The following is a 19,231-nucleotide window of genomic DNA, read 5'->3' on the forward strand; positions in this document are numbered from 1 at the left end:
GTGCCAGTTCGGGTCTTTACATCCTGCCCCCTCCGTGGCAGTGTACTGCACCCAGGTTCATATAAGATGGCAGAACAGCCAGGCATGTCACCATCAACACACATGGTGCCAGATCAGCCAGACATGCCACAATCAGCCAAGCCACAACATACTAACACGTCTAAGACCAGACATGCCAAAGCACTGGCTAAGACAAAACATCTTTCCAGCCATAGTAAACCAAAGCGCCCTCGTTATGTCTCTGTGCCAACAACCACCACAGCACAGACACACATAAGTGATATTTTCCATTCTCCTGCTCCTGCCTCTGACGAGGAAGAGTTTGTTGGCTTTCCCCCTCACGGTTCGCCTAACGAACCTACCTCTGGCTTACCGCCTCAGACATCTGTTCCAATAGCCCACCAGGCACATACATCTCACACATCTGGTCTGCAGCTGTCTCCTGATTTCCTCTCCCAACTCCAAGCCATGCTGGCTTATTTCACACAAATGCAGTCACTACCACAGGTTCCTGCCAGACCCCCACTCAACATGGACCAACGCGCGTTCCATGCTGCTCATCCTTCCTGCTCGCCAGATCCCTTCGATTTAGCCAGAGGCAGATGTACGGATGAAGCCTCGTATGCGGAGGAGTTAACTTTCACTGACCATGTTGAAGGAGACGACTGGAGCGACTATTCAGATCATGAGGAGGATACATCGTATCGCTTGTTCAATACCTCAGATTACCAACCGCTCGCACGTAGGGTACTTCATACCCTTGGTCTCCAGACTGCGCCCTCAACTTCGTCCGCTCCAACTCTCAAAGGGGCCAAGGTCCTCAAATCCCCTGCACCTACTGAACACTACATCCCGGTGCCAGACCCAATTGCCAAATTAGCTTCCGAAGAATGGGCCCACCCGCTCAAAGCTCGACGCTTCAAGAACATGGCTGACAGACTTTACGCCCTAGCCCCAGACTTCACCACCAAGTTAGATGTCCCTGGCATAGATGAACCGATCGCTCGCCTCGTTTCACGATCTATCTTGCCCAGGGAAGGGGAATCCCACCTAAAAGATACTACTGAACGTCGAATAGACTTCGCCCTCCGCAAGAACCACGAGGCCACTGCCCTAGCCATGCGTGCCTCTGCCTCAGCCTCCATCTTCTCCAGAGCATCTATGATGTGGCTGGATGACCTTCTAGAGGACGATAACCCTGATCCTGTCACCCTCAGAAGAGCACTATTGAAGTTACGTAAGACAGCAGCCTTTGTGGCCGATGCCACTTTGGATGCCACCCAATTAGGGGCACGAGCCATGACAACTCAAATAGTCGCTCGTCGCACCCTCTGGCTTCGCCACTGGCAAGCTGATTCAGCGGCTAGATTGAACCTGTCCAAGGCTCCTTACTCCGGATCTCTACTCTTCGGTGAGGAAGCTCTAAAGGCAGTTCTGGTTGATCCAAAAGACGCCCACAAACCGGTTCTAGCCACAATCAAGAACATCGACCACAGGCCCCTCAGGCGATTTCCCTCCTTTCGTTCTAACCAGCCCTTTCGAGGAACGCGACCAGGAGGACGAGGCCGCGATTTCAGACCCTATGATTCCAACGCATTCAGGGGCTCCTGGAACCGACGCCCCCAGGGCAGAGGTCAGTACCAAGGGCGCAGGGGCAACTCATCGTCCTCATATAGGGGAGGTCCTCGCCTACACAAGTAGTATTAACGCCATCCCCATAGGTGGCAGATTACTTAATTTTGGAGATCGATGGCTGCGCCTTACTACGGTCCCCTGGATCAGGGACCTCTTCACTTATGGCTATACCATAGAGCTCTGGGCAACCCCGTCAGACAGATTCCACCCGTCTCCTTGCCCAAGGGCACCAGCCAGGCACAACATCATGCAGACAGCTATACATCACCTCTTGCACATAGCGGCAATAGAGCCAGTTCCCACAACTGAGAGATCGGAAGGGGTGTACTCCCTCCTATTTGCTGTGCCAAAACGAGATTTATCTTGGAGGGCGGTATTGGACCTCAAGTTTGTCAACCGTTTTGTAACATACCGCAGGTTCAAAATGGAATCTCTCCATTCCATTACCGAGAGTCTGCATGAAGGAGACTTCCTGGCTTCTATCGACCTTAAGGAAGCGTATCTCCATGTACCCATTTGCATAGCCCACAGAAAGTTTCTTCGGTTTGCCTTTGGCCACCAACATTTTCAATACAGAGCGATGCCATTTGGCCTCTCCTCTGCTCCAAGAGTATTTTCCAAGGTGCTACTCATCCTAGTGGCTTACCTTCGGACCCAAGGGGTTCATATCTACCCATATTTGGACGATCTGCTTATACGGGCCAAATCTGAAGAGCTGGCTCATCATCATTTAATGATCACCCTCAATGTTTTGCAGACCTACGGCTGGCTGGTCAACTTCGACAAAAGCCATCTCCAACCAACCCAACGCCTACTACATCTTGGGGCAATGTTGGACACCCTGCAGGCAATGGTCTTCCTGTCTCCAGATCGCATCACTGCCATCACAAGCATCGCAAGGTCCCTGATGCAACAAACATCCGCAGACGTCATGCTTCTCGCCAGAGCGCTCGGGATGTTTATCTCCACAATCCACATTGTACCCTGGGCTCGAGCTCACACTCGGCCCCTTCAGTGGACTCTGTTGCCTTTTCAAAAAGACATTGCCAGCTCCAACCATCGCAAAGTTCGTTTGAGCCCCGCTCTGCGCCTCTCCTTCCGCTGGTGGACCAAGGTTCAACACCTCTCCAAGGGCACGTCGTTCAGAGAACCCCGCAGAACCGTCGTGACCACAGACGCCAGCCTCATAGGTTGGGGAGCCCACTGCAACTCCCAGTATGTTCAGGGGGTTTGGCCCAACGCAGAGCGAGCTCGAAGCATCAACTGGCTGGAACTAAAGGCTGTCCACTTGGCTCTATGTCATTTTCAGTCTCTGTTCCCTTTGCATCATGTGCTCATTCGAACAGACAACACGTGTGTAAAATCACATTTGAACAGACAAGGGGGCACCAGGTCTCGTCCTCTGCAGGACTTAGCCTCCCTCATCTTTGTCTGGGCAGAACAACATCTACAATCCCTGAAAGCAGAGCACCTCAAAGGGATTTTGAATGTGACAGCAGACTGGCTCAGCAGACAACAGGTCTTCCCGGGAGAATGGAAACTTCATCCAGCCATTTTCCATCGTCTCCAGTGTCGGTTCGGCGCCCTCTCAGTCGACCTGTTTGCTTCCAGTCACAATTGCCAGCTTCCCAGGTACTTTGCCCGATACCTGGACTCAACAGCAGAAGCAGTGGATGCTCTGACAACACCGTGGCCAGACGGTCTATTGTACGCCTTTCCTCCCATACCATTGTTAGCCAAAACCTTGAGGAAGGCGCGAACCGAAAGGGCACAGCTGGTTCTGATAGCACCATTTTGGCCACGCCGTCCGTGGTTCTCAGATCTTCTGGCAATGTCAATGATGGACCCTTGGACACTTCCAGTAACGCCAGACCTCTTATCCCAGGGTCCAGTACTGCACCAGGACCCTACTTGGCTCAATCTAACAGCGTGGCGTTTGAACGGAGACACTTGAGGTCAGCTGGACTGTCTGACGCTGTGATTGATATTATTTTGGCCTCGAGAAGACCATCTACCACTCGCATTTATCAACATACCTGGGTGGCTTTCTCCAAGTGGTGTCAGTCCCACCACCACGATCCATCCCAGGCCAATGTGCACCAGGTGCTCCAATTTCTCCATAGTGGCTTTATGATGGGACTTCGACCCAACACTCTACGTCGACATGCGTCTACTCTGTCATCCATTCTCTCAGTGTCCTCTCCTGGAGATCATATTTCCTCACATCCGTTCATCAAACGTTTTTTGAGGGGAGTCGCCCTACGCTTTCCGGCTGTTGTCCATCGGTTCCCCTCATGGAGTTTGCCGAAAGTTCTGCAGGCTTTGCAACGCCCTCCGTTTGAACCCATCAGAACTGTGCCCCTACGTATTCTGTCCTTCAAGGTCCTGTTTCTGATTGCAATCACATCTGCCAGACGCGTTTCGGAGTTGGGCGCATTGTCTTCCGCTAGACACCTCTGCGTCTTCCATAAGGACTCTGTTGTGCTGAAGACTGACCCTTCCTTTCGTCCCAAGGTCGATTCAGTTTTTCATTGCAACCAGGACATTGTTTTGCCTTCCTTTTGCCCGAATCCTACCCATCCTCTCGAGAAGGCTTGGCATTCGTTGGATGTCCGGAGGGCTCTCAAGACCTACCTGTCTAGGACCCAAGAGATTCGACGAACGGAGTCTCTGTTTGTATCCTTTCATCCAGGGTCTATGGGGCATAAAGTATCCAATCCTACCTTATCCCGTTGGTTAAGGGCATGCATTACCTTAGCATATGAGTCCCTGAAGCTGCCAGTTCCTGCTAGTATAACAGCTCATTCTACTAGGTCAGCTGCCACTTCGGCTGCTTTTGCTACTAATGCTCCTGTTGCCGATATTTGTAGGGCCGCAGTCTGGTCTTCCCCACACTCGTTTATAAGACATTATAAAATTGATCGTTATGCCTCTGCTGATGCTTCTTTTGGCAGTCGAGTGTTGCAGCAGGTTCTTAATGAGGATTAACATGTGGGTGGTCCCTCCCTATATGGGTTGCTTTGGTACATCCCACAGTGATGGCCCACTTCCTATGGAAAATGTACCATTGGTCTCACCTGAAAGGTGATTTTCATAGGAAGGGGCCATCACGACCCTCCCAGTTGGAGGATGACTAGTGATTTTATCAATGGGTTATATGTTATTGTTTCCATATTATATTTAAATGTAAGAGTGAAGTCAAGACTTTTAGTTCTGTTATGTTATGTAGTTAGGTTAGAGTCATGTTGTTATGCATGTGACTATTATGTTATTTTCCTGGCGGGCCTGTTGGCCTTGTTCTTGTATTTTTAGATATCTCTTTTAGACTCGCTACGAATGAACTGGAGAGTGGGAGGGGCATGACGTCCCTAGTCTTGACTTCAAAAACATTCTTGCCTTCGCACGATAGGTGGAACTGTTACCCACAGTGATGGCCCCTTCCTATGAAAATCACCTTTCAGGTGAGACCAATGGTACACTCTTGTGTAATGTTGATTATAGTATATTGAATCAGTTTATGTCAGCAGCAAGTGAATTTCCATTCCAAGGAACCCCTTTTTATTGTGGTTCTTGACAATTGCCTTAGTTAGAAACCTGTGCAACTTGTAACCCACCCAGCAAACCATGTATCATCACCTGGCAGATGCTTGATGTCTTCACCCTGCTGCCCCGTTTTTGTAGTCAGGCAGAAAACAAAATAGATTTATCAAGATCCTGGTGGTTTACATTCACCTTGGTGGGTAACAAGCTGTGTAGATCTGCCTTAGTGTTAGTTGTGTGCTTTGTAATACAGTGAAGTTAAGGTTTGTTATAACTGTACAGTCCTGCTGGATGAGATGTGTACCATCTTTCTAAAGAAAAGTAAAAGTCATCCCGGTCCCCAACAATGTGCTTGTAAAATTAATTAATTTTTGTGCAAGTTATTTTAATGAGCTATATCTAGGGTTGCGACTTCACTGCAGTCCTGCTGCAAGGTTCCTTGAGGGGGAGGGCAGGAGTGAAGTAGGTGTTCTTCTGACAGGATATTGTGAGGATTTGTAGCTTGTCCCTTGAAGCTTCTTGCTGTTCCAGGTGTATCCTTGGTTCAGGAAATGTTGCCGCTTAGACAATTTAATGGTTCACAACCTGGTGGCCGTGACCCCCAGAGGGGCTGCGAAGTAATCCACAGGGGGCCGCGAACAGTAAAGAAATGATTTTTTTTAAGTCTTCACTACGTGGACGCTGTCTGCTCCCCACTGCTGCTGCAGATGACACCTCCCCCTTGGTCCAAATGAGACGGGAGGACTTTGCTGAAGCGCCAGAGCATCTTTCAGGCACGCCAATGGCAGGCATCTGCCTATACCATATGGCAGATGCCAAAGGAGGCTGAGGGTGGAGCTGCCAGGAAGAAGAGAGGATTACTATCCCAGCTCCTGGCTCCTCGCACTGCCGCTGCTGCTGATGCCCTTACTCAGAATGAGAGGAGAGAGCTTTTTGTGAAGCAAAGAGAATCAAGACTGCAAGGAAAGGCTGCTTTCCCCCTTCTTTCCTGGCAGCTGGCCTGCCTGCCTGCCTGCCTTGGCTCCTGATTCACTGCCCTCCCCTTATAAAAACTATTCTTCTTTGCGAGGCCGCCCAGATCTCACCGTCAGCCCAGACAGAGCCAAGGAGCAGTGAGGAAGCTCAGAGCTTCCTCATCCCCCATCTCTGAGGCTAAGTGTGTATGCCAGTGTCCCCCTTTCTTCCACTTACATTCCACCCCCCCACCTCTCTGTCCAAGATGCTGCAGCAGTTGAGGGTTTCCCCCCTCCCACGTGCCCAAATGCCTGCATGCCTGCAGATGCTTGCAGGAGGGGCAGGTGTGTTTGTGAGTGTGCATGTGCTGATCTGCTCCACTCTCATTCCCCAAGTGCTTGCTAACCAAGTCATCAGTTCTGATGATCATCCCCAGGCCTTAAAAGCACTAATCCCCCTCCTCAACCTATCTACCCTTTTATCTTCACAATCTACCATCCTCACCACTACCATATTGCTGCTTCTTGATGATGATGATGATTTTAAAAAAGCTCAGCAGGTTGGCTGAGGCTGGAGTCTGCATACCGCAGCTGAAATGTATTTATTCAATTATTATTGCATTTATATCCCACCTTTCCTCCAAGTTGCTCAGGGTGGTGCACATGGTTCTTCCTCTCCATTTTATCCTTACACCAATCCTGTGAGATAGGTCAGGCTGAAAGACTATGTCTGTCCCAAGGTCACCCAGTGGGCTTCATGGCTGGGTAGGGATTTGAACCTGGATCTTAGCCCAACACTGTAACCCACTGGTGTGGGGAGACAGTACATCTGTACATCTTCAGACTGTTGAGAGGGAGAGGGATCCCAATTTGATTGGACCTTTGCATTAAGAAAAGAAAGCAACACCTTCCTGCCTGGAAAGAGATATTTGGAGAGGTGATTTTGCCACACATTTTTTCAATTAACAGACTAAAATTACAATTAGCTGAGGGGGGGGTGTTGTCATGAAATTTGTTTAGCTTACAAAGGGGGTCCCATACTCGTAAAGGTTGGGGACCACTGCCTTAGCGGTCTCCTTTAAGAGCTGTTTAATAAAACGTTTCTTGACTCAGTTCAAAGGTCCTATTTCATTTAGTACTTCTGAAATGCAAAAAGGTTGGACATGAAATAGACCCCCTTTTTTGCTGTTTGTTCCGTATTAGGACCTTGCAATCTTGTTTTGAGTGTGTGTGTGTTCTAGAGAGGCTAGAACTATAGCCGTTATATTTATATTTTACTGGCAGAGACAACATATAAGAATGTAGGGCTTTAATACAGTTTAAGAAGCCATGAATTGAATGGTGATGTGATGCCACCTTACTAAATTTACAGTCTACAAAACCAACCAACCAACCAACCCCCCCGGGGCCAGGAATGGGGAAGTGCAACAAACAGTTGCATGGCCTATGGATTGCACGGTATCTGGCACCCAGGAATGCCTGGGGTTTGCCTGGGCTGAACTGCCAGTACTGGAGTGGGGTAGGGTGGTGTCAGCAGGGTTATTTGCTTTATGAATCATGTTCTTAATTGTCCCAAAGGCATCGCCATCTGTATCCAAGCCCAGAACCTCTTGCTAGCTGTAGCTAGTTTAAGTGACTTGATGTTGCCAGTTGCATTCATATGTAACTGGGTGGCATTGGATTTTTTATTTCTGTGTATTCTCTGCACTTGTGTGTTTTCCCAAAAAGTTGTTTTTTTCTTATTTAATATTTATTTAATTTATTGTATCCCACACACAGATGTCAGGGTGTCTGTCCCACCAATAAAAGTTTGAAACCTATCTGTTATCTGTCCAATTTCTTTGGTTTTCATGTTCCTCATCTGGCGTGAAGCCTATGCATTCCACAGGTTACTAGTATCTACTCTTAACAATTGGGGCAATGTCTATAATTGCTCTTATTTTCTAGTGGGGCCAACAAATTTTCTGCTGTCCCTCTAAGTATAAGTGATTTTAAAAAGAGCTGGGGTTCTTGCCAATTTTATTTTATATCCAGTGATGTTATTCCTAGACAATTTAAATTGCAAAAGTAAGATAAGATGCAGGACAAAATGTCTCTTGTCTGTTCTCTAACCCCGTGATCCAATATTTGGAGCAAATGCTTAATTTGTAGACCTTGAAGGTTAGCCATGTCCTAGTCCTGAAAACACTTAAGTTAAGGCAGGCTATAAATTTAAAAAATAACCATTGAATATATTATGGAAACTGACAGGATGATAGTTTGTCACCCTGGTGGCACTTTATTAGCTCCAATCAAACACAATCTTGTTTATATTCAGCAAATGCATGTCTTGATACAAAAACTGCAAATTATGAAGAATGTTTTTACAACTTTTGATACAGTACCTTCCATTGGCTGGCCTTAAGAGTGTTAGAACAATGCATTTCAGACAAGATGCAGTATTGTCTGGAAAAGCGGGTGGGGGGACACATGGGAGATGTTTGCAGGAATTATCCATTACAAAATCCGTTTCCTCCTTCCCTTGTTTGCCTATGTGGGGTGCCCACAGTTGTTAGACTGGAGTTGGGGTTGCTGTTTGGTGTATGTGTCTGGAATCCCAAGGCAAGGTACGTGTTGGCATTCTAGGGAGAAAAGTGTTAGCAGTGTGTTCAAGTTCCTATGTGCGGCACTGTTATTCTTACTTGATCTCTCAGCGGCTTTTGATACCATTATCCATGGTATCCTTCTGAACCGACCAGGTGAGATGGGTATCACTTTAAATAGAGACCTCTTCCCAGTCTGTGTCTGTTTTGGAAATGCTTTTTAAGACTTTTTAAAACGTTTTTTAAAGATGTTTTTAAGATGTTTGTTTTTAAGATATTTTTAGTGTTTTGTCTTTTGTTTGCTGCCATGGGCTCCTTTTGGGAGAAAGGGTGGGATAGAAATTATTATTGTTGTTGTTGTTGTTACTGTTATGAGGATGATGATTAATGTGTGTTCAGAGGCCAGGCTGTTTTGAGCAAGCTGCTTCCTTTGTGTTCAAAGTGCCCTTTCTCCTGTGTCCCATCATCAAAGTTTCCTCTTGCAAGTTTTATCTGTGTGTGACATTAGGCCAGAGAAAGGGAGACCCATGCCATGCACCCTGTCATCTGAATTAGGGTCTTCCTGTGTGGGGTTTTATATATGTTTTAATCTTGCTAATGGTTTAATCTTATTTTAATGTAGAATTTTGAATGTTTTAATCATATGTATTTATGTTGCTGTAAGCTGCCCTGAGTTCCACTGGAAAAAGGGCGGGGTATAAATAAAGATAGTAAATAAATAAATATAGGAGTGTATATACACTGTCTAACAGTATGCAGTTTCCGATGCTTTGTGGTGCTGATAGAGAGTGGTGTCTGCTGACATGCTGTCAGCTATTTGTGAGAAGTTTTCCTTCTCTCCATTAAAGTCAATGGGAGGGAAATCTTTGTGCCAGGTTTTGGCAGGTGTAAAGTTGTCACAGGAACAAAGAGGGGGGAAACAACTTAATAATGGTCAAGAAAAAGAGAGGCAAGCTCTGGTGCTATAGAGATGATTTATTTACTTGCTCAACCCGTTTTGGAGTTAACTTCACCCTCGGAAGCTAAAACCAAACAAAATAGACAAGAATAGTATCTTGTGGACAACACTACGGTCATTACTACAAAAATATTTATGCAAGAATTTAGAGACCACATCTAATATTAAAAACTTAAGATACAGTTAATGTAAAGTTGTGCCGTCGACTGGGATGGCCATGAGTTAAAGAGGTATAGGATATGGCTCCTCCCCTATGCTGTCCACATCCTACCCATGATTCTGCTCCATTGCAACTTTTCTACTGGCATATTTGTCATGGCAGTGACATATCTAGCATTCTGCCCAACATAGTGGGGCTTCCACCAAATCCTATAGCCTCCTCAGCCAGCAGATCTTCAGTATAGCATTGCGGCCTGAATCTACATGAAACTCTAATATGACCAATAAGGCTTATTTTCCAGGCCTGCCATCCATTTTTTGTAGCTCTTGTTCCCTTTATAAAGCCAACTACTTTAAACTTTTCAAGGGGAGCTGAGCATCAGTACCAAAGATCTAAAAGTGATAAATCAGCCATGTTGTGGTGGATCGTTCTCAAGCCACTAAGCCACTCTGTTATCACAGACATGACTTCTGTTGCTTGAAAAGTTGATGGTAACTGGACTTCCCAGAAGGAGTGCTGGCTGGTGGTTGTCTCTGAGGGAGCTCTATCTCAGAGAAAGCTTATTTCAGTTTAAAGTCAATCAAGAGGAATCTATGACTGGCGTAAATGTTCTCCAAGATAAAAGGAGAACCGAAGATTATCCACGTAACTTCGTCGAGTTGCAGATAGCTGGATTTGATCAGGAATCCCCTGAGATAAGAAGGCTTACCTGGCAACGGAAGACGGAGCTTGGATTTCCAACATGCTGTGCTGAAAGTAAGCGAGACTTTTTTTTCTCTCTTTAAAAATGTTTTTAACGAGCTAGCCTCCATCTGTCTAAATCTTATCTTGGACTTAAAATACTACCGTAAAAGAGGATTGTTTACGAATCAGCTAATTAAGAAACTTGGGTGAGTCACACTTTTTTTTTGCTTTGCATAAAGTTAAGGAAGAAGGGAGCAATTCAAAGAACCTGTTTTACTTTTCTTTTTTTTTATATGACAAAAAGCTGGCTTAAATTTGGAATTATAAAGATTAAAACGAATAAGAGGCAACCTATTGGACAAGATGTTTTTGATTATTTGAAGGAAATATATCAGACTATTTTCTATTCCTTTCTATTTTGGATTATGTTTTTTTTTTCAACGAATCTGCTGTTCGTGTATGTTACTGACTGCTGGACGCTGAGAACTGGATTTGTTTTACATTCTTGAACGTGCCGGAGATAAGAACTGTGTTGGCTAAGATCATACTAACAAGCCTGATTATATTAACTCTTTTGTTGTTGAGGAAAAGTAAGAAACAGTTTGCCACTAAATTTGGAAACATTGGTTAATAATAGAAAAAGTTTTACTTTTTCAGAATGACAACCAGGAAAGCAGCCAAAGTTTTAGAACGAAGAGTTTCAACTGATACACAGGAAGGAATAGACATGTTTCAGAAAATTATGGAGGGATTTAATGATTTTAAACAAGAGATGAAACAAGAGATGAAACAGGACAGACAACAATTTAAAGATGAATTTCACAATATGAAAAAGGACTATAAAGATTTACAAGATCATATCAAAACAGAAGTGGGTGAGATTAAAAATAATATTGGGCAATTAACACAGGAAGTAAAAAATGTTAAAGATAAGGTGCAAACCTTAGAGAATAGAATTGACATTGAAAATGTGGAATTAGAAAAAAATCTGGATTATTTTGCTGTTATGGAACTTAGAGATAAAGAATATTGCTTGAGATTCCGTGCAATTCCTGAGGAAACAGGTGAAGACATCAGAGAGAAAATTGTTACTGTTTTAGCAAAATCCTTGGAAATGAATGAAGATCGGATGGAATTTGAAATAGATACAGTTTACAGAATTAATTCCAGATATGCAACAATGAAAAAAATCCCAAGAGATGTACTTGTTAATTTTCTAAAAAAAAAGACTAGAAATACAGTATTGCAACACCATTTTAACAATGGCTTCAAAATTGACGGTAAAGAAATACTGGTGATGAAGGAAATTCCTATTAGACTTTTACGAAAGAGAAAAGAATATGCTTTTTTCACAGAAAAACTTAAACAATGTAAAATTCAATTTAGATGGGATATTCCAGAGGGAGTGATTTTTACATTCAGACAACAGGAGTATCGATTAAATACTGTTCAAAAAGCAAGGGATTTCTTGAGAAAAGCTTCAAAAGATATGGAAGAAGATAAACTCAAAGACATGGATACAATTCCTGGGAAACAAAGTCAACAGAAACAGGTAGAAGAAGAAAAGGATTATGATGAATCAAAGGGAGCAACAGGTACAGACTTTTCTAAAATACATGCTTAAATATGGATTACAAATATCTAACTTGGAATATAAATGGAGCTAATTCGTCGCAGAAGAGAAAGTATTTCATTATTTGAAAAAATTAAAATTGGATATAATTTGTTTACAAGAAACTCATATTAAGAAGAAAGACTCCAAATATTTAATCTGTAAAAATTTGGGCGAAGAATTTATTTCGGCAGGATCAAAAAAAAAAATGGTGTGGTCCTTTACATTAATTCACAATTGTCCCCTAAATTGATATTATTGGATGATAGTGGCAGATTTGTGGGAGTTGAAATTACCATACAGGGTACAAAAATTTTGATAGTGGGCATTTATGCTCCCAATGAAGATAAAACAAGGTTCTATACTGGACTTATGGAAAAATTATCAGAGTTTGGTGTGTCATGGGTGATTGGAATGGGGTAATTTCACCAAAAATGGATAGACTTCCTGAGAAAAATATTAAAGAGACACAGGGCAAATTGCCGAAGATTTGTTTTGAATTGATGGAAAATTTGGAATTGGTGGATGCTTGGAGACATATAAATAATAATGCAAAGGAATTTACTTATTTTTCAGAAAGGCATAAAACATTTTCGAGGATTGATATGATTTGGATGTCTAAAAGTTTAGTGAAAGATATTTCCAAGATGGATGTATTACCAAAAACTTTTTCGGATCACAATCCAGTGATATTGACTTTAAAAAAAAAAAAATCTTGGATTTAAATGGAGACTAAATGAATCTTTATTACAGAATGATAAAATAGTGCAGGAATGTAAGAAGAAATTAAAAGAGTTTTTTGAACACAATTTATATAAAGGAACAGATGAAAATATTGTTTGGGACACAAGTAAAGCATTTATGAGGGGATATTTTATTAAATGTAACTCTGAATTAAAAAAGAAGAAACAACAGAAAATGCAATTAATCTTGGAAGAAATAAAACAAAAAGAGGAAGAATTGAAAAAGAATCCAACCAACGCTTCTACTGTAAATCAAATTAAAATGTTACAGAAACAAGTGTCGATGTTGACAGTTAGAGAAATTGAAAGGAAATTAAACTTTGCTAAACAAAGGACTTTTGAATTTGCAAATAAACCGGGGAAATTGTTAGCATATAAATTAAGAAAAGAACGACAAAAAAATCTTATTTTAAAGATACAAGAAGGAGATGAGATGTTGACAGACAATGTAAAAATCCAAGGGGTTTTTCATCAATATTATTCAACTTTGTACAAGTGTCAGGAAATTCCCTCTGAAAAAATAGAAGAATATATATCAAAACAGAATTTGCCTAAAATTACAGATTTTCAGAGACAAGCTATTAATGGTCCTATTACGTCAAGAGAAATATCTGAGGCTATAAGTAAAATTAAATTAGGAAAGGCGCCAGGACCGGATGGACTATCAGCAATGTATTACAAATGCTTGGAGGAGGAACTTCTATTACCTTTACAGTACACAATGAATTCTATTTTGCAAGAAGGGAAGATACCGGATAGTTGGAAAAATGCCAATGTAACATTAATACCTAAAGAAGAGCAGGATCTAACTAAAACAAAAAATTATCGACCAATATCTTTATTGAATAATGATTATAAAATTTTTACAACGATTTTGGCCGAAAGAATGAAAATAATATTGCAACAATTTATTCAGGAAGATCAAGTGGGGTTTTTGCCTAAAAGACAATTACGTGATAACGTCAGGAATGTTTTGAATGTGTTGCAATATCTTGAACAACGAAATGACATACAAGCAGCCTCGATTTTTCTGGACGCTGAGAAAGCATTTGATAATTTGAATTGGAAATTTATGTTTAAGGTTCTAGAGCAAATGGACTTTGGAGATAATTTTATAAAATGGATCACATCGATTTATACATCACAGAAGGCACAGATAATTGTCAATGGGGATTTAACGGATTCATGTGAAATACAAAAGGGCACAAGACAGGGATGTCCACTGTCCCCTCTCTTATTTATTTTGGTTCTAGAAGTGCTGCTTAGAGACATAAGGCAAGACAAAAGGATTTCGGGAATAAAGATAAAAAAAGAGGAATATAAATTGAGAGCATTTGCTGACGACTTGATAATTGTATTAGAAAATCCCTTGGAAGGAATCAAAATATTGATGGACAAATTAGAAGAATTTGGACCATTAGCAGGATTTAAGATCAATAATCAAAAAACGAAGATGCTGGTGAAAAATTTATCTTTAAGAGATCAAAAAGAGTTAATGGAGAAGATAGATTTTAAAATAGAAGAAAAGGTGAAATATTTAGGTATCATTATGACAAATAAAAATTCAAAGTTGTTTCATAACAATTATGAAAAATTATGGTCAGAGATTAAGAAAGATTTGTTAAGATGGGATAAATTACAGTTGTCATTAATGGGCAGAATATCTGTAATAAAAATGAATGTATTGCCGAGAATGATGTTTCTGTTTCAAACAATACCTGTCATATCCTCTGATTTACCTTTTAAACAATGGCAAAAAGATATTTCTAAATTTGTTTGGCAGGGGAAAAAACCAAGAATTAAATTTAAATTACTACAAGACGCCAAAGAAAGAGGAGGATTGGGTTTACCAAATTTGAGACTTTACTTTGCTGCTTGTTGCTTAGTCTGGATAAAAGAATGGATTGTATTGAGGAACAAAAGATTATTAGATTTGGAGGGTCATAACCTGAAGTGGGGATGGCATGGATATCTATGGTATGATAAAGTAAAAGTTAATGTGGATTTTAACAATCATTTTATAAGATGTCCTTTGTTGAAAATATGGAATAAATACAAAACAAGATTCTTTTCGAAAATACCACTATGCGTTTCAAGTCAAGAAGCATTTTATAGAAGAGAAATGGCTGGAAAAGAGAAATGGTTAACTTACCAAGAATTATTAGAAAATGTGCATGGAGAATATATAATGAAAGAGAGAGAACAACTAATAAAGGAAGGATATAGTTCTCAATGGTTTGCCTACTTACAATTGTTAGAAAGATACAAAATGGATAAAAAAATGTATGGGTTTGAAATAAATAAATCTGATTTTGAAGTAGATTTGTGTACAAATGATGAATGTATAATTGCAAAAATGTATAAATTTTTATTGAAAATGGATATGGAAGAAGAACAAGTAAAAGGGTGTATGGTCAAGTGGGCAAAAAATTTTGGCTATAATATACAAATGGATCAATGGGAAAATATGTGGAAAAAAGGTTTGAAATTTACATTATGTTATAATCTTAAAGAAAATTTTTATAAAATGATGTATCGTTGGTATATGACTCCAGAAAAGTTGTCAAAAATGTATAGTAATGTTTCTAATGTATGTTGGAAATGTAAACAACAAGAAGGATCTTTCTACCATATGTGGTGGTCGTATAAACAGGCAAAATCATTCTGGGCACAGATAGGTAGGATGATGCAAAAAATCTTGAAGATAAATATTCAGTCAAAGCCAGAATTTTTTCTATTGGGCTTTATGGGTAAACAAAAAGAAAAGAAATATGGAAGAATAATATTATATATGATCACGGCAGCAAGATTATTATATGCACAAAAGTGGAAAATGGAATCAGTACCACAATGGAAGAATGGCTATTGAAACTAATGGACTTAGTCGAGATGGACAAATTGACATGCCTTCTCAGAGAAAAAACGACAGATACATTTCTTAAGGAATGGAAGCCTCTTTTGGACTTTTTGTTGAAAGAAAAAAATGAAATGATGATAATGGGATTTGATGATTAATCAAGATAGACTATGGAAAAAAGTGAACTTTGTATGTTTTAGGGGTCAAGTTTGATATATATTATGTACCTATAGCTGATCTATAACAAATCGGAAGTCAATATTCTTTCTTTTATATATATATATATATATATATTTCTTTTTGTATTGTACTAGTTATTGATTTGTGTTGTTTTCTTTTTGTATTGTTTTGGTTTTGAAAATTGGAATAAAAATTAATTGAAAAAAAAAACCTAATAGGCAAAAAACCTTGCTGTTTAAGAATGTACCTATAGCCAACATATATTTCTATCAAACTTTAAAAAGCAGGGAAATTGGGCACTGGATAGGAGCATAAGAAATGCCCTACTTGATCTGAACAAGGGGCCATCTACTCCAGTACCCTCTTTCCCAAAGTAACCAATTCAGTGCTTCTGGGAAGCCCATAAGCAGATGATATGGATGACAACCTTTCCTAGCCGTTCTGTCATCCTACCCCCTTGGAATATGATTTCACTTCCTGGGATCAGTACAGGGCTCAGCCTCTTCAGGCAGCAGTGGGCCCACTGGTCAGCAGCCCCTGGGAGATTTGGGCCCCCAGTGGGTGGTGGGTGCTAACTCTGGGCCATGCACCGAAACAGTGGCACCTTTTTCCCTCCTGCCCTTCAGAGAGAAGGTGATGTAGAAAAACTGCTCCTTATGTGCCCACAAAAGCAGAAAATTGACGTGTGGTGGCAGAAGATAGCTGCTGCCTGGCTCCTTATTCAGCCTCTTGCTGGGTGCCATTGTGAGGAAGAGTGTGAACCCCAGAGAAAGCATGAGCCACCGTCTCTGCCCCCTCACTCTCCAGGTAGCAGAGAAGAGAGGATTTGGCTCAGTGACCAGCACCACTGCACCCATAGAGCGCAGACATGCACATTCTCAGCTTCTCACTCTCTCATCTGTGCTCTTTGTCGGTGGCACAGCAGTGAGGACTGGTCATAGCAAACCTGAGCTTCCGTGCTGCACTGCTTGCTGAGAAAGGGAGAGTAAGCAAGTGAGAAGGGTATCCTGCTCAGGCTGGCTCACTCGCTATGGATGGCCAGCCACCCAAGCTTCCTCAGCATGCTGCATTGCTCAAAGGGGGGGAGCAGGTGAACAGATAATACCTTCCATCTTAAGACAAACTAAATGCAAATGTGATGTTCCTGTATGTGAATGTAATGTAAATATGGTAAGTGCAGGTTTATGATAAGTGGAGTGAGTGAGAAGGGGGAGTACATGGGCTGTAGAATGCTGGATGATGATTGGCTGTGTGTTTGAATGGCTGAAGGTATAAATGAGAGGATGACAGTTGAGTCGTGGTGGGGGTTGAGGGTGGTTGTGGACAGGGAGGTTGATGTGGAGAGTAAGAGGTGGCTGTTGAGAGATTGGATTGGGAGTTCTGAGGCAAATAGTAGGAATTAGGAACATAAGAGAAACATGAAACCATATGCTTGTCAATGAAATCTATAAGTAATCTTGTTGTTCTTAGTGTTATCAATAAATATTTTCTTGGTTTACTTAAAGCCTGATTCCTCAGCTGGGGGGCACAGACCAGGGGGGAGGCAGAGTAACCAAGTCTGAAGAAGAAATAGTATCGAATGGTGGCAGCGGTGAAGGAAGAGAGATTGTATCAACATCCAGTACCACAGAGCAACCCAGAGCTGTGAGCTTCACAGGCAAGAGGCTTCAAGGGGGTTGGGAATTACCGATACACACAGACACAAGGTATCAAAATAACCAGGAAGAGACTAAGGCACAGAGGTTATATTGGATAATAGAGTGTTGGGTAGTGTGGCCTAGCAGGGGGATCTTTTGAGATCTGTGCTAGAGCGGAGAGAGGTAAAAATAAACACGACGATCTGGACTGCTGGTAGCCACGAGTGAAAGCGACACAGGTGGTGCCACGGAAGGACATCACAGCAGACTCCATTGCTTCAAAAACAACATTTGAAGGGCTGTTACATAAGTGATAGAAAAGAAACGTAAGTCAGTTCCTCCATAGAGTAGAAGATATGAATCAATGGGTGTGAATTACATGGAAAAGGATTTAGATCTGGGATAGCAAACCTGTGCCACCGTGCCCCCCCCCCAGTTGTTGGACTCCAACTCCCATCATTCCCATCCAGCATAGCCAATGATCTGGGATTATGGGAGTCATAGCCCAGTAACATCTGGAGGGCCACAGGTTCCCTATTCCTGAGTTAGACTAACAGTTGAAATCAACTCAGTTTAACTTGAAGTAGTTTCCTCCCAGGCATTTTAGCATGTGTTTTTATTTTTTTTAAAAAAAGTTTTCAAATTTGTATATCTGTTTTTAATGTTTTTACTTGTTGTAAACCGCCCAGAAAGCTTCGGCTATGGGGCGGTATACAAATGTTGTTGTTGTTATTATTATTATTATTATTATTGAGTAGAATCACTGAAATTAATATCCTAAGTTAGTAATGTCCACTAACTTCAGTGGATCTACTCTGGGTACAACTAATGCTGGATACAACCCTAAACACTAGGAAGAATGTCCCAACGGTATACGCTGTTTGACAGTGGAACAGGCTGCTTCGGAAGATGTCCAATTCTGCCCCCTTGGCCACTTATCAAATTGACATCCTTTTAGGATTTTAGGTTGCTTTTATTTTTAATGCTGTATTTTAACATTGTTGTAACCTGCCCTGGGACCTTTGGGTGAAGAGCAGGTAATGATGCTGATGCTGTAACCACCTGCATTGGCTGGGGTTGAACTAGATGAACCTTGAGATCCCTTCCAACTCTTAATGTTTATATGAACATCAGCCAGCCCTTCTCTTCTCCTCCCCTTACTCCTTTGCTTAACATCTAGCCTGCTGAGAACTCAAAAACTTGTTTGTATTTTTGTGACACTTGGTTGGCCTAATAAATGCATCACCTGAATATGGATTTTAAAAGCTGTGGTGGCGAAGAGATTTAGGCTTCAATGGGACTTACTCCCAGGTAAGTGTGTTGGATTGCAGCCTTACACTGCCAGGCTGGAAGGGCAAACGCCCCACCATCTATTACTCAGTTGCCTGGAGATCTCACAGCCCTTTTCCCTCGTTTGAATCCATGCTTTATAATCTCCAATCTCGTTTAGAGACGTATTTGGACTGCCTATACGTTTGAATTAGGAGTGATGGATTGTTCTTATTGTTAATGTCAGCTGACGTTTTATTTTTCTTTTTGTTTCTTCGTCTTTCTGTTATATTTATTATTATTGTTATTAATTATTATTATTATTATTATAAAGAAAATAAAAGCTGTGCCTTTAAGAAAGTTTCTTCCTGCCTAGCCGGCCTTTAATTGCAACCAGTCGCAGCCTTGACAAGGACTACAC

The 19,231-nt window shown here is 41.7% G+C and overlaps 1 protein-coding gene across 1 annotated transcript; it reads left to right on the forward strand.

The window, feature by feature from the left end:
- Positions 1 to 58: 58 nt before the first annotated feature.
- On the forward strand, positions 59 to 7,906 carry LOC133380788 (uncharacterized). The gene is made up of 2 exons (XM_061618789.1): positions 59 to 1,633; positions 2,393 to 7,906. The coding sequence occupies exons 1-2, from the start codon at positions 67 to 69 to the stop codon at positions 4,621 to 4,623; spliced, it is 3,798 nt and encodes a 1,265-aa protein (XP_061474773.1). The 5' UTR covers positions 59 to 66; the 3' UTR covers positions 4,624 to 7,906.
- The last annotated feature ends 11,325 nt before the right edge of the window (positions 7,907 to 19,231 follow it).

Source organism: Rhineura floridana, chromosome 3, assembly GCF_030035675.1.
Source record: "Rhineura floridana isolate rRhiFlo1 chromosome 3, rRhiFlo1.hap2, whole genome shotgun sequence".
In the NCBI taxonomy this organism is placed as follows: Eukaryota; Metazoa; Chordata; class Lepidosauria; order Squamata; family Rhineuridae; genus Rhineura; species Rhineura floridana.

Coding starts and splice junctions, on each gene's coding strand:
- LOC133380788 (XM_061618789.1), top strand. CDS start 67: ATGGCAGAACAGCCAGGCATGTCACCATCAACACACATGGTGCCAGAT. Junction 1,634..2,392: donor CCGACGCCCCCAGGGCAGAG/GTCAGTACCAAG, acceptor AATGTTTTGCAG/ACCTACGGCTGGCTGGTCAA.